Source organism: Micropterus salmoides, unplaced genomic scaffold (assembly GCF_014851395.1).
Source record: "Micropterus salmoides isolate LMB-PRFRI ecotype aquatic unplaced genomic scaffold, ASM1485139v1 Ms_hic_scaffold_23, whole genome shotgun sequence".
Classification (NCBI taxonomy): Eukaryota; Metazoa; Chordata; class Actinopteri; order Centrarchiformes; family Centrarchidae; genus Micropterus; species Micropterus salmoides.
This window is the reverse complement of record NW_024041484.1, coordinates 21,606,164-21,618,528: the sequence shown is the minus strand read 5'-3', so window position 1 is coordinate 21,618,528 and position 12,365 is coordinate 21,606,164. Positions and strand designations below refer to the sequence as shown.

At 39.6% G+C, this 12,365-nt stretch overlaps 2 protein-coding genes across 3 annotated transcripts in view; one reads left to right on the top strand and one right to left on the bottom strand.

The window, feature by feature from the left end:
- Positions 1 to 429: 429 nt before the first annotated feature.
- Positions 430 to 11,568, bottom strand: tmem110l (transmembrane protein 110, like). Its single transcript, XM_038738327.1, has 8 exons — positions 11,133 to 11,568; positions 8,272 to 8,320; positions 8,058 to 8,153; positions 7,845 to 7,966; positions 6,718 to 6,830; positions 5,222 to 5,305; positions 4,965 to 5,096; positions 430 to 2,586 (listed from the first exon to the last, which is right to left on the bottom strand). The coding sequence occupies exons 1-8, from the start codon at positions 11,320 to 11,322 to the stop codon at positions 2,458 to 2,460; spliced, it is 915 nt and encodes a 304-aa protein (XP_038594255.1). The 5' UTR covers positions 11,323 to 11,568; the 3' UTR covers positions 430 to 2,457.
- The window catches only part of sfmbt2 (Scm like with four mbt domains 2), a 60,062-nt gene continuing 58,250 nt past the window's right edge, over positions 10,554 to 12,365 (top strand). The window contains exons 1-2 of one of the 2 annotated variants that reach the window (XM_038738322.1): positions 10,554 to 10,657; positions 10,835 to 10,873. The gene's annotated coding sequence lies outside the window, so the exon portion shown is untranslated. Of the gene's footprint in view, positions 10,658 to 10,834; positions 10,874 to 11,308; positions 11,444 to 12,365 lie in introns of those variants that run through there. The other variant, XM_038738323.1, reaches the window with a different exon arrangement.

Here is a 12,365-nt window from a genome sequence, read left to right as displayed (position 1 = left end):
GTCCTGTCGTCATCATCTATGCGCACTGCGTCTCCCTGTACTTGACATTGATTGGTTTATTAAACAGTTCAGCTGAGAGCTTTGACAAGAATGAATGAATAAAAAAATTAACATATGCATATTTGCCACTATATTATTATTATGGCATTACTATCTGCAGCACCAGCATCATGGTTCAGTTTGATCTGGGCACGGAGCTGAAGATCACACCTGGTTACCACAGAGACAAAGCCTGGTAAGGCTCGTCTCTGCGCCAATGACTAGATGTACACCTAACCCGCATAACACACAAATACGCACCTGTCATCAGCTGGAGGTCACAGGGCTGCTCGCCCCGCCCACACAGGTGTGCTCCGACCAGGTCCCGCTCAAGTCCGTCAACGCGCTGCCTCGCCCCGGCCGCCGCAGGAATTCAACACCAAACACTGGTTCATATGTCAATCATCTTTATTCATAGTACAGATTTAAGAAATACATTCTGTAAGAAGCACCGTGATAGTTTTCAGTCCGTTAATGACACTTCAGGTCACGCTGTGCCATTTTGTCCACATAATGCGGTTTACAAAAAGAAATACATACAAGATATAGTGGAACAAAAAGTAAAACATGATACATACATACAGATGGAGTATTTCAAACTAAACCTTCCTGATATTAAACCGTACATGTTAACAGGAGAATGGAAAGGAATGTTTCGATGATAAATAGCAAAATATCTGATGACATGTATGTCAATCACACCAAGCACAGAGCTCATTTACCACCTGCAGTTTGGTGATTCTCCCACTTGCTCTACTTTAATTCTCCCATTCTAATGTTGTTACCACAGATTGGACCACAACATACTATTTAAAGTCAAGTGCAAGTAAAATATGACCAGAATAAATAAAAGTAATGTGCCATAACCTTGCAAACATTCAACACAGATACTGTATCATCCCTCTGAGAGTATTATTATGATGAGAGGGACATTTTAGGGGGAAAAAAAAATTGGAAATGGAGATTTTCAGAATAAAAACAAAATAAAGTTGTACAAATTATAAAAATATAAACTTTTAAAATTTTATAAACAGTAACACATGTAAAGACATAACATTTCAAAAAATGGGTCGTTACATTTTGAAAAATGTCAACAAAAATTCTGATCTTATTTTTAAAAAACCAATATCAATACCACTCTAATATGTCTCCGTTAAATAGGACATGGTTAGGGAAACAGCTAGCAAAGATCGGAAGTTCAGGAAGTCACTGCACCCAACCAAGAAAAAGCCCCCATATAACTCCTCACGAGACCCCAACATGTTGTTTATGAACTCTGGATTTGGTAAAGATTAAATGAACAAGATCCAACATGTTAATAAGTGATCTTTCAGCTTCATTATTTAGCATGTAGATGTGTAAATGCTATTCATCATCTTAGCTAACTCTTGGAAAGAAAGGCTTTTCCTTTTAGAGAGTGAGTCAAAAACAGTGTACTTACACTAGAAACATTTAGACTAAGCTTCCCCTAAAGTATCCTGACCTTTGTCTTGTTTGACTTTTTCTAAAACTTGAATTTTTTCCTCAAAATATTACATTATTCTGAAAATCTCACATTTTTTTCCCCACAAACAGTGGCCCCAATACTCCATCATATATAACAAACATACAAATCATTGCAGAAACATAGTTTGTCCTGGTCCTTTAAACCATGACATGAAATGATTTCCCACCCAGATATACATCTTTTAGAAGCAGCCTGTTGCAAAGAACAAAAGCGTTTCCATTTAACCACGGCTTTCAACAAGATGTGATCCATCGTGACTGCAGCAGCCGAAAAAAAAACAATTAAAAATCAACAGGTAGTTTTAAGAAACCATTAACCCCCTTTCAAACTTAAAATAAGCAGCCAGAGGGAGAACGTGCAGCAATGACTATAATTATAAATTTAAAAAGGTAGATTTAAAGTGATTCTATTTGAGTAAAATCTTAGAACTCTTACTATGTACTTTACTCTCTTGCTCCTCTTTGGAATATGATACATGATAAATGACTCTCTTTAGAGAAACATCATTCCCAGAAGTCCCCAGTGTGGAGACTGTATTACCACCCGCACATTTTGCCCTGCGGCTGCTGTACTCCTTAATAATCTTTCTCCACACACGTTCAGTTGTGGTTACTGAGATTTTCTTTTGCAGCAATCGGAGGCAGCAAGGTGAGAGGATAAAGAGCTTTTATTTCCCAAAATGCTATTTGATTTACATGCATATACTGAGTCAAACTCCAGTTGTAACAATTCACACCTTCAGTGCAGAAGAAGGCAGCTAAGGCTGTAGTGTTCACATTCACAGGTTATATGACTGTGCCTTATACTGCATGAGGATATTTAGACCTTTAGTTTTTCTGTGTGCTCATATTAAGGCTCTTAAGAGTGTTTTGTGTGTGGATAGTGGACGGAAGAGGTCACATCACCTGGGTTTACGCCACCACCCAGCTGGGTCTCAGTGGTCCTCCAGAATACTGCACATGAGGGACTGGTCCGACATCGCTGGGGTCTTCTTCCCCCTCTGAAGCCTCATCTGTGTCTGTCTCGACGGTCAGCAGGACCTGAGAGAGAACACAAAAGAGTTTGATGGATGCCGGCCTCAGTAGCACGGGACAGACCAGACGCTAAAAGACAAACGTACAGGCAAGTAGTTCAATGCCGCCGTTTAATGTTTGGATTCTGCATCCTCGACAAAAAGCTGGGAAATATCTCAGTTCTGCATTCCCAGCCTAAAGTGGAAAATATCCCAGTTCACTCGCAGCCTGGAAGACACTCTCCAGCAGCAGCAGCAGCAGCAGCAGCAGCGATTAAAATCCCAACGGAGCAAAATTCCACAACTATTTGACATTTACAGCATTATAAACTTCCATGTGCTGCTTTATGTTAGGGTTTGATGTGTGGGAAACAGGGAAGGGCATTTCAAGCAAAAATACTATTTGACAATCAATGGGAACTATTCAAACATTCAACAATCATGACCCATCCCTAGAGGGAAAGCTGCTGAAAAGACCACTTTGAAGAGCCGTACAGATTATAATTTTGGGATAACGAAAGGCCTAGCCTCGTGCATTACTGTCTCCAACAGTTTCTTATTTTAAAGTCTGGAAACTCACAATTACTCATCAGTTTCGATTGGACAAAGGTAATATCAAACACTCTGATTATCTGATTATCCCCAATATAACCTTGATGTCACACCAGCAACAACAACAACAGCATTGTGACTATTACTTCGACCACCACCCCCACCAAGACCTCATCCAAGTCAATGCCTCTCTATCTCCACTTCACTCTGCTTTCCATAACATCAGAGCGTGGACACGACTCCTAAATGTCACTTTTATTCCCGGGATGAAGGCATGATTTATGGCCGCCTGGCAGACGACCAGGGAAAAGGAAAGAGGAGGGAGGGAGGGAGGTATAAACACTCTCATCCCACTGAACACAAGGGTCATGCACTCGTCATTTGTCCTGATGTCTGTCAGTTAAATAGTTCCCGAGAGAGCGGAAAAAATAAATGACATGTGCTTCTGTTCTGTTTGGAGGCGCCGGCGGCTTTTAAACCGATTCCCTGAACACAACAACTGGCCTGCTACAATTTTATCAGCCCAGATAAACCAGCACTCGAACCAAAACTCACAGGAGCCGATTAAAGAGTCTGATTCCAGCTTGGGATGTTTGTTGCATGTAATCACTCTTCATGTCTTACCCTTTGTTTCTTGTCTCTGTAGGTCTACAAGCAAATAAATGGTAGAAATGCTACATGAAATATTCTCCGATTTACCCAAATTACAAAATTTCGAATAAGCTGTGAACACCTTTTAGACCTACACTACACAAAAGTATATGGCTACCCCAAAAAGAATGTGGCCACCCAGTTCATGTTATAACAGCATGATAACATGAGCAGAAACTGATCAAAGTGGGCCTCTGCAAGGACTCATGTTTGCCATAACAACAAAATGAAAAAGGATCTTGAAGGATATTACATTTTTACTTTTTGGAAATAAAAAATGAGACTTCCACAGAAAACCAGAATCCACCAACTCAACAGTAACGAGGGAGGACAGTCTGACTCAGTATTTCTTGGACTGAATACATCTGGGTTTGTTCCTGACTAGATGAAGTGTAGAGAGAAGAAATTTGTATGGCTTCTCTACGCTGTGCTCACCCCCCAAAACAACAGGTGCAGTTGACAACCAGCGTGACTGTGTTGGTACATCGACCGTCAACACCCGTTTTCACACACATTTAAGTCTTCATCAAAAAAGCAAAGATATTAAATGGTCACATTTCTGTTTGGGAACAGGCTTCAGCAAACTTTTTCATCATCAACACCAAAAGTAATCCCTTTAAAGGCCAAATGAGTCACTTGCACAGCAGATGGCTCAGTCTGACATCTCTATGTGGCCTGGAAAGAGGGCATTAAAAGTATTTAAACTGTTGTATTAAATTTTTTACACATTTAAAGGCTACCTGGAATTTAGAAAAAGACTGACACACAAATCAAAAAAGAAAGCGGACCGGAAAATATTGTGCAAGCTTTCATGTGTTCTTTAGACTTCTGAATAGCAGTATTATACTGTACAAAATTAATTTTATAATATTTTTTAAAAGCTGGCAAACATTTACTAGCGTACATTTCTGCACTGATAAACAGCACCTCTTATAATGCAATGGACGTTTACATTTTTATTTTGAACAGACAGCTTTTGTTTAATCTAAGAAACCTTGCAGCTTTGCTCCAAAGTCACGATGTGATCCTCTGTTTGTTCAAGTTCATTACATCTGTAATTGGGAACTGATACAGAGATTATCTCTAGAACGAAACAGGTGGTTTAATTACACGAGCGATTGAAAACGATGAGCAGCTGTTAAACAGAGCTCACTTTGCTCTGTTTTGTTGGACTTGTTAAATATACATATCAGATATTCTCACCCGTGTGTCATCAATGTTTGCCCGGGGCAGCGAGTCAGTCTTCTTCGCCGAGCTGTCACAGGAGTCATCCAGGCTCTTCATCGTCTTGTACTTCCTCATTGTCAAGCTGTCCACCACCCAGAACATGATGGACTACAGGGGGAGCCAGAGAGACAAGACTGGGCTTACTAACGCTGCAAAGATCCACGACCGAACTCACATCTTATTATATATTATTATATATGACCTTAACGATTTAAGGCAAAGTGACTACTCACATTCACTATGAAGGGCACAATGAGCATGACCAGCGCCAGCTCCACCTGAGGGTTAGTAATGTAGCTCAGCAACACCTCCTGCAACTGGAACAGAAGAAAGGAAAGTTTTACATACTTAAATATGAATAATGGGCACGTTCAACAAAAAGCTGTTGAGTGAGAAGATTTATATTTTACTAAAAATGAAATGCGCCATAATTATGTCAAACAAATATCAACAGAAAGACGAAGACAAAAGGACAGAGAGAAACAAGACTCGGCTCGCAGCTACTCTGCACCAGAACAAACAGTTGATACTATTAATAATATTAATAATCTATTTTAAATCATCTTTAAACAAAACAAGTAGGGTCTCCGAACATCAGAGCGCTTTACATAACAAAACTCCTTCTATATGGAAATACATAAAAAATAAACTGCTTTTCGATTCATCAGAAAGGCATCTGTGGCTATGACAAGGGCTAATTTGAATAAACAAATATGATCCCCGATGTCATGCAAACAAACTGTCCTTCAAATGCATTAACTTTGCCTCTATGTCTCCATTAGAATCAAAAGGAAAGTCATCTTATATTCCTCCACTTGTTTATTCTCTCTGTAACGACAAACCAAACAAAGCCAAAATAGAAACGAGAGAAGAATGTTCAAATCTGCTGATTTATTCATGCAGTCTGGTCAGCCAGGATCAGTTTGGGATGTAAAAATGTTCTGTTTGTAACAAAAGAAGGACTGAAAACCTGGGTTTCAGTTGAAGTAAAGTGGGGTTCATTTGGCACAATTCTCGCTCTGAAATCTCATGAGAGGCGAGTTGTTGCAAGAAATGGCAGTGGAAAAGAAGGTGAGGTGTTTGTTGTGTACGTAAAGGAACTGCTAGCAAGACTTTATTTCCCAACGTTACTCCAACACAAAAAACTCCTCTCTCCAGCTCTGACTCAAGTTTCCACCATCGTCTTCCTGCAACAGTCTTCCTGCAACAACTCGCTTCTTGAGATTTCAGAGCAAGAATTGTCCTTGAGTGAGACTTCTGTTTCCTATTAAAAACAAAGAGTGTCACTGTGAGTCACTGGTAGGGATCCTTCCCATGATGTTGTCAGACACCTGGCATAACAGTCTGAGCATGTCGTGACAAAAAGAAGCACTTTTTGTGGACGTAATTTTGACGGTCGCAATTTTCCCGAAGGAATACGTTGCAGCCACTGCAGCCGGTTTGTGGAAGGCGGCTGAAACCATCTACTGCGTGGATGACAAAACCTTTTGTACCCGTTATTCATTTCAACACCAAAATATGTTAAAACACGGCCAAGGTTTAAAAATACCAAAAATATCCTTTAAGTCTAGTCACAGGCTCGGCCGATGTTAATATTCTACTAGTTCTTCCTGTGTTTTTGGATAAATCGATGATATTTTTCACAATGCCAGACGAATGATAATGTCATAAGCTGCCATCTTTCCTATAGCACCTGAAAGCAGCACATGTATCTGTACAACTCCCTTACTTTGGTCCATCCGGGGACGAGCAGCACCAAGCTGATCACACCTTTCTCCAGCACCATGATGAGCAGGTAGACGCCACACTGACCCAGCCATGCTGCTGCCCGGGGAGGGTCACCTGGAGGAGAAGAGGTTGAAAAACATCTCATATAAATACTTAATTAATTCTCTTTGCATTTCACTTTCTTTCTGGTATGATGGCTGGTATTTTTTGTAGAGTAACAATATCATAAGCTTCCGATAGTGGTGCCATTTGCGGTGATGACCTGTAAGCAGAAAATATTAATCTAACTTTGCTTCACTTTTTCTAATCTTTTTTTTGGCCAAATTCAAAGATTTGATTAAAAAAATATTTATTTTTTTGGCCCACCAGAACCTTTTTATTATGATTTAATTTTTTTATTTTTAGCGCCTATATCTCTATAAATGGTTGTATTTACAATGTTCAATGTTGCATTTTCCCCCCTTCTTGCAAAGAAAAAACTATGTAGCTTTAACATAGCTCCACTGTTAACAAGGTACATTTTACAATTCCTTTAAACTATGTCCAAGATCAAAAATGCATTTTAAAGCTCTATTTTAATTTTTAAAAAATCTCCTGCATCTTGAGTATAGTCCTTCAAACCCAGAGTCTGTTACACAGGTGTCTCACCACAGCAGACACAAAGGAGGACAAGTCTGTCATTAAGACAGGAAGAAGGGAGGAGGAAGACACACACACACACAGACAGACTGGAGCTCACCTAATGCATTTTTCATGAATACACAAAATGTATCTGAAAATGTTTGTGTTCCCTTCAAACAGAAAGAGAGAATGAAAGAAACTCAGCCCTGGTCATCAAAGAGAAGCGAGATGGAGACTGAATCCGCTTTGCAACTTGTTTCAGGATATTTTTCATCACACAAGGAAGGAAGAACAAAAACAACAGTAGAGCGAGTGAGTGTAATAATTGGCATGGAGTTAATCCCTCTCTGAAGCCACTGAGAATGTTTTCCAGGCGGGGCTGCAGCTGGAGATGCTGGCTCTCTTCCCTGTTTGCCTCCTGTGGGTCTACAGCGCCCGCCAGTGGAGGAAACAAGAGCTGCAGCTTAGTCTAAAGGACAAAAAAAAAAAAAAAGATTATTCTCTCACCGTATTCTCCAAACATGAGCAACGCCCACTGCTTGTACTCCACTAGTTTGGACACCAACTTCACAGCCAACCAGATGACCAGCATCCCCAACGTGGCGTCCAGCAGGAAGTTCATCAGATACCTTTGGTAAAAGGGGAAACAGAGTTCTCAGTAAGACATCCCTGACAGCAGAGCCTCATCTTATAAATAGTTTGTGCTAATCAGTAACTCACAGGGAGCATGGGTCCTCTTTGGTGAGCGTGGACAGGAAGACGTTGGCAAAGTGGATGAAAAGAGCACCGATGGCCTGCTTGGATGTGTCATAAAACCTGGAAGAAATCGCATGGACTGTGTTAAATTAATTTTTTTTATGAATTAGAGTTCTTTATTCTTTTATTGTGTGTGTCTAACAGTATCTCTCTAAACATGGTAATGTCAAGATCTGACCAGATCCTCCAGGGTCGTCTGATCCATACAGGCTCCCGGAACCTCTTCACTGCAAACACAAAAAAGAAAAGGCAATTAATGAATAAATAACTTTCCCATCAGACATGCGTTTATCCTGCAAAATCATAACAAGGAACAGTTTTTTGTTTGTGGATGACGTTTTGACCTCCACTGTGAGCCTGGTCTCTCTGCAGGGCAGTGGGAAGCGAGGGCAGAAGAAACACAGACAACACCGTATCGTCCTCGTTTCACGCCGCCACAACACTTCATTCCTCTCAGGGTAAACAGACGCCCACTGTTCCTCTTTCTCGCCATCTCACAAGGTCAAAAAATGTGACTCAGCATGTGAAAACAGGATCGGGGTTTCCTGCAGACATGTTCTACATCTGTAATCTAAATTCTTTCTTTAGGATTTTTATATATCAGCTGTTTTTCTTTTAGTTTGTAACTACATAACTGCAGTGATTTTTACAGCATGGTGAAATTGTTCATACTTTTCTAGACTTCTTTCTGTATTTTTCAAACTTTTAAAGCCATTTAAACTGCCTTCATCCAGATTGCTTTACAGCTAAAATGACAATTTTTATAATCAATTAATCTTTTTAAATAATTCATCAAGCAAAAACGCTCAACATTTTCTGATTCCAGCTTCTCAAAAAGGGAAGATTTGCTGCTTTTTTCAGTTTTTTATAATTGTAAACTAAACATCTGCACTGTGGATCTGACAACACATGTTACGTGAAGATGTCCCCTTGGGCTCCAAGAAATTGTAATGGTCCTTTGTCATAATATTTTAAGCAAAAAACGTTATCTATTCATCGTAAACGAAACCAACAGATGAACCAAAAATGAAAATAACCATTAATCGCTTACAACATTTTTCAAAACATTCAAAGATTCATATCGAAAGTGTGTCAAATTAATCTCATGACAGACCGAAAAAAAACAGGAACAGTAACTCGCAAAAATAGCTTTGAGGAAGAGCACTCCAAACACAGATCAGCAGAGTGGATGCATGGTGCAGGCTCAGCTGTGACTCGGCATACCGCCACTGTGATCATAACTGAAGGGCTCTTAATGCTCTGCTGCACAGAAATAATGTGGTGTAAATATTAACAGATGCATGTTCTTTGACCAAGAACGACCACTTGTGCTGAGAACGGGAAAGGGGAAAAAAGGACAGAGGGAGGATATCGATTTTTCTACTAATAAGTAACTGAGTGGAGGTTAGAGCTCATTGAGCTCACTCACCCTCAAGGGCTAGCCTAATTCTGCAACACTTCACGGCTCTGAACCCGCCTGCTTCATTAGCTGATGAAATCAACATGACTGCATTGAGCTTTGAAAACTACATTGAAATTATTACATCATATGCTAACACACTCATGAAATAAGTGAAGACTGATGCATTTGTGTCATTTCCATGTAGCATATCAGTGGCCATTAATCTTCCCCATACAAAGGTGAACTGACAAGATAAGCATTTTAACAGGCTCAGAATTCAGACAAAAGAAAAACACATAGCACATATGGACTAATTTGTTTAGTTGATATGTTTTTATGTTCAGTAATTGGCTCTTTTTTTTATCAACTGAGCACTAAGACACCTAGTAGTTGAATAAATACAGTGGTATCACCAAATATTCAAGGAAACTGGACAAGAACTAAAGCTAAAGCTTAAATGTAACCCAGGAAGTCATAAAAGGAAATCATCATCTGACACATGATACTGAATGAGTGCTTGTGCAAAACAAAACACAACATGTTCCTAAATAGCCTAAAAAAGAAAAGCCGCATGTCGTTTTTAGTGTTCCTACTTGACCCAGTACCAATCACACCTTTCAGCTGCAACTGCTTCAGAAGTTCAGAAACACTGATTGTGGTGCCAAAACCGGTTAGATGCCCAACATTCTCCAAGTCAGCTGCTACCTAATCACATGTTATTTAGCAGTCAATTACCATTGTTCAGACTGATTAAATCCACTCTGGCTGTAAGGCAGGCACTCAAAACCACAGTGGAAGTTTCAAAAATTCTTCGCTTGAAACTGCCCATACTGTCATAACTACTGGTTACAAGACTGTACCATAACTAAAAACAGTCAGAGAGACAAATTTTAACTCTGAAGTTCAAGTTTATTTAAATCAACCATGACATACTCATTGAACAGCACCCTATGTTTTGTTTGCTGCCTATGAATATCACATTTCATTGAATAAACATTATGGATATTTGATCAGTATCCTGTTGGCAGGCGTTTTTGTTTTTTAAAAGAGCAACTACAAGGAAGCCCTGGATCCAAATCCTGGCATACGGATAGACCCTGACGACACTTCACTTAAAAACATCGCAATTTGTGATGCTGCTTCAGACACACTTAATGGAGGGGTATGGTTTACATAAATTATGCATGTTTTAAGCACACGTAATTTTATTCAAATATGTACTTGAAGAAATGTTTCCCACAGATCATAACTCAAAGGAACTGTTTAACATTATTTTGCTATTCTGTGGACGTGGGAGACATCTGAGGCTGAAATTCATTTTTTTTTTTTTCATTTACAGTACCTAATTCATGCCGAAAGGAACAGTCAACCCTCATAGGTAAAGTAATGTTTTACTAAGTGTTCAATTTGGGTGTGTGTTCTTGTCTAAAGCAAGGTCAAATTAAATTAGCTGATTGTTCAATGGAATTTGGTGACAAGCTTATGAGGCTCTGCAGACACAAACGTCAACAAAACGCCACGTGGACTAACTTCGTGTAGCCCTTTACAAAGAAGTTTTTGCACTATGTGTTTCGTGCAACCTCCACCTGAATAAACACAAAACAACTGTGGCTGGGTTGATGGATCAGATTACTCACACATCAGGGTGCTGAAGGCAATGATGGCCAGGAGTCCCTGGATCAGGACGCCGAACCTGTCTGTCAGAGCCCCGTTGTCGCAGCCGTGAGGATTCGCCTTGTTCATGTCAGACATGTTCGTGACTTCGGAAACGCCACCGTCCAAGAATCTTTTCACCAAAAGGGCCTCGCTGAACCCATGCATGTCCATGTTGACACGATCAACACAACACAAAGACAAAAGGAGCGCCGCACCACGCTCTGCAAAGAAGAGCTTAACCTGAATTTACTCGAGAAAAGGCCAGATTTTGATTTCCGGCGGTCGATTCAAGGTAAAGAGTCCACTTAATCTGTCCAGAGGTTGACGCTACGTGTCATGATGCGAAAGCAAGACAAGAAAATCAATTATCTGACACACATCCATGTTTGTGAAAACGAAAACACACAAGTCAAGTTCTCCAAGTGGAAAAAGTCCAGCTTCCGGTTAAAAACATTTCAAATTAAAAGGCATCAGGGTGTTTTCCTTGGAACATCTTGGCAGAAATACAAAATGATGTAGGCTACAAACTGCCAGGTGAAAAGTTGTTTTCACAATTCGTCCTACAAATATAACATTTTATAGCAACTTTAAATGTCAAAAATTTAGGTGAGTCTCTCTTGGTAGAAAGAGATCTATTTAGCATAGGTTAGAATATATCATTGTGTGCTCACAGCGTATTTTATTTCATTTTATAATTAGTGCACAGCTAACAAGAAAAAATAAATAACAATAATAAACAGACGTAGTCATAAACAAAACTGGATTACACAAAATAAACACACGTGGGCAAATAGAGGAGGATTGTGGAAAATGAACATACTATATTTGTTCATTTTTAAGTGGCACAGTAAATGCAGTCTTTTTTACGCTTACTTAAGCCTGTTTGTATAAAAGATCTTTAGAGATGCAGGCCTATCTGTTTGTGTGTCCCTAATGTACTGCCAGAGAGGGGAAAGAAAGCCTTCATGTTTTCTGGTATATAGCCACTTAAAATAGTTTGCAAAAGGAATTTAGGAATCTGATATCTCTGGCCAAATTGTAAAGTATATGGTAAACGAGTCCTATTTCATTTTAACTTATTTTTCCTGTTATATTAGGTTACTGTCTGATTTTAGTCCTATATTTATATGTTGCCTTCTGTTTGGTTGTTTTTGTCTGCACACAGAGGTGGGACCAAGCCTTTGTTTTACAAGTAGGCTACCAAGTCAAGTCCC

What these genes read in the sequence shown, in the direction of transcription:
- tmem110l (XM_038738327.1), bottom strand. Translation starts at nt 11,322, where the DNA reads ATGGACATGCATGGGTTCAGCGAGGCCCTTTTGGTGAAAAGATTCTTG. An exon ending in AAAGAGGACCCATGCTCCCT is followed by an intron (nt 7,967 to 8,057) that starts GTGAGTTACTGA and finishes CTTTTACCAAAG; the next exon opens with GTATCTGATGAACTTCCTGC. An exon ending in TCGTCCCCGGATGGACCAAA is followed by an intron (nt 5,306 to 6,717) that starts GTAAGGGAGTTG and finishes CTTCTGTTCCAG; the next exon opens with TTGCAGGAGGTGTTGCTGAG.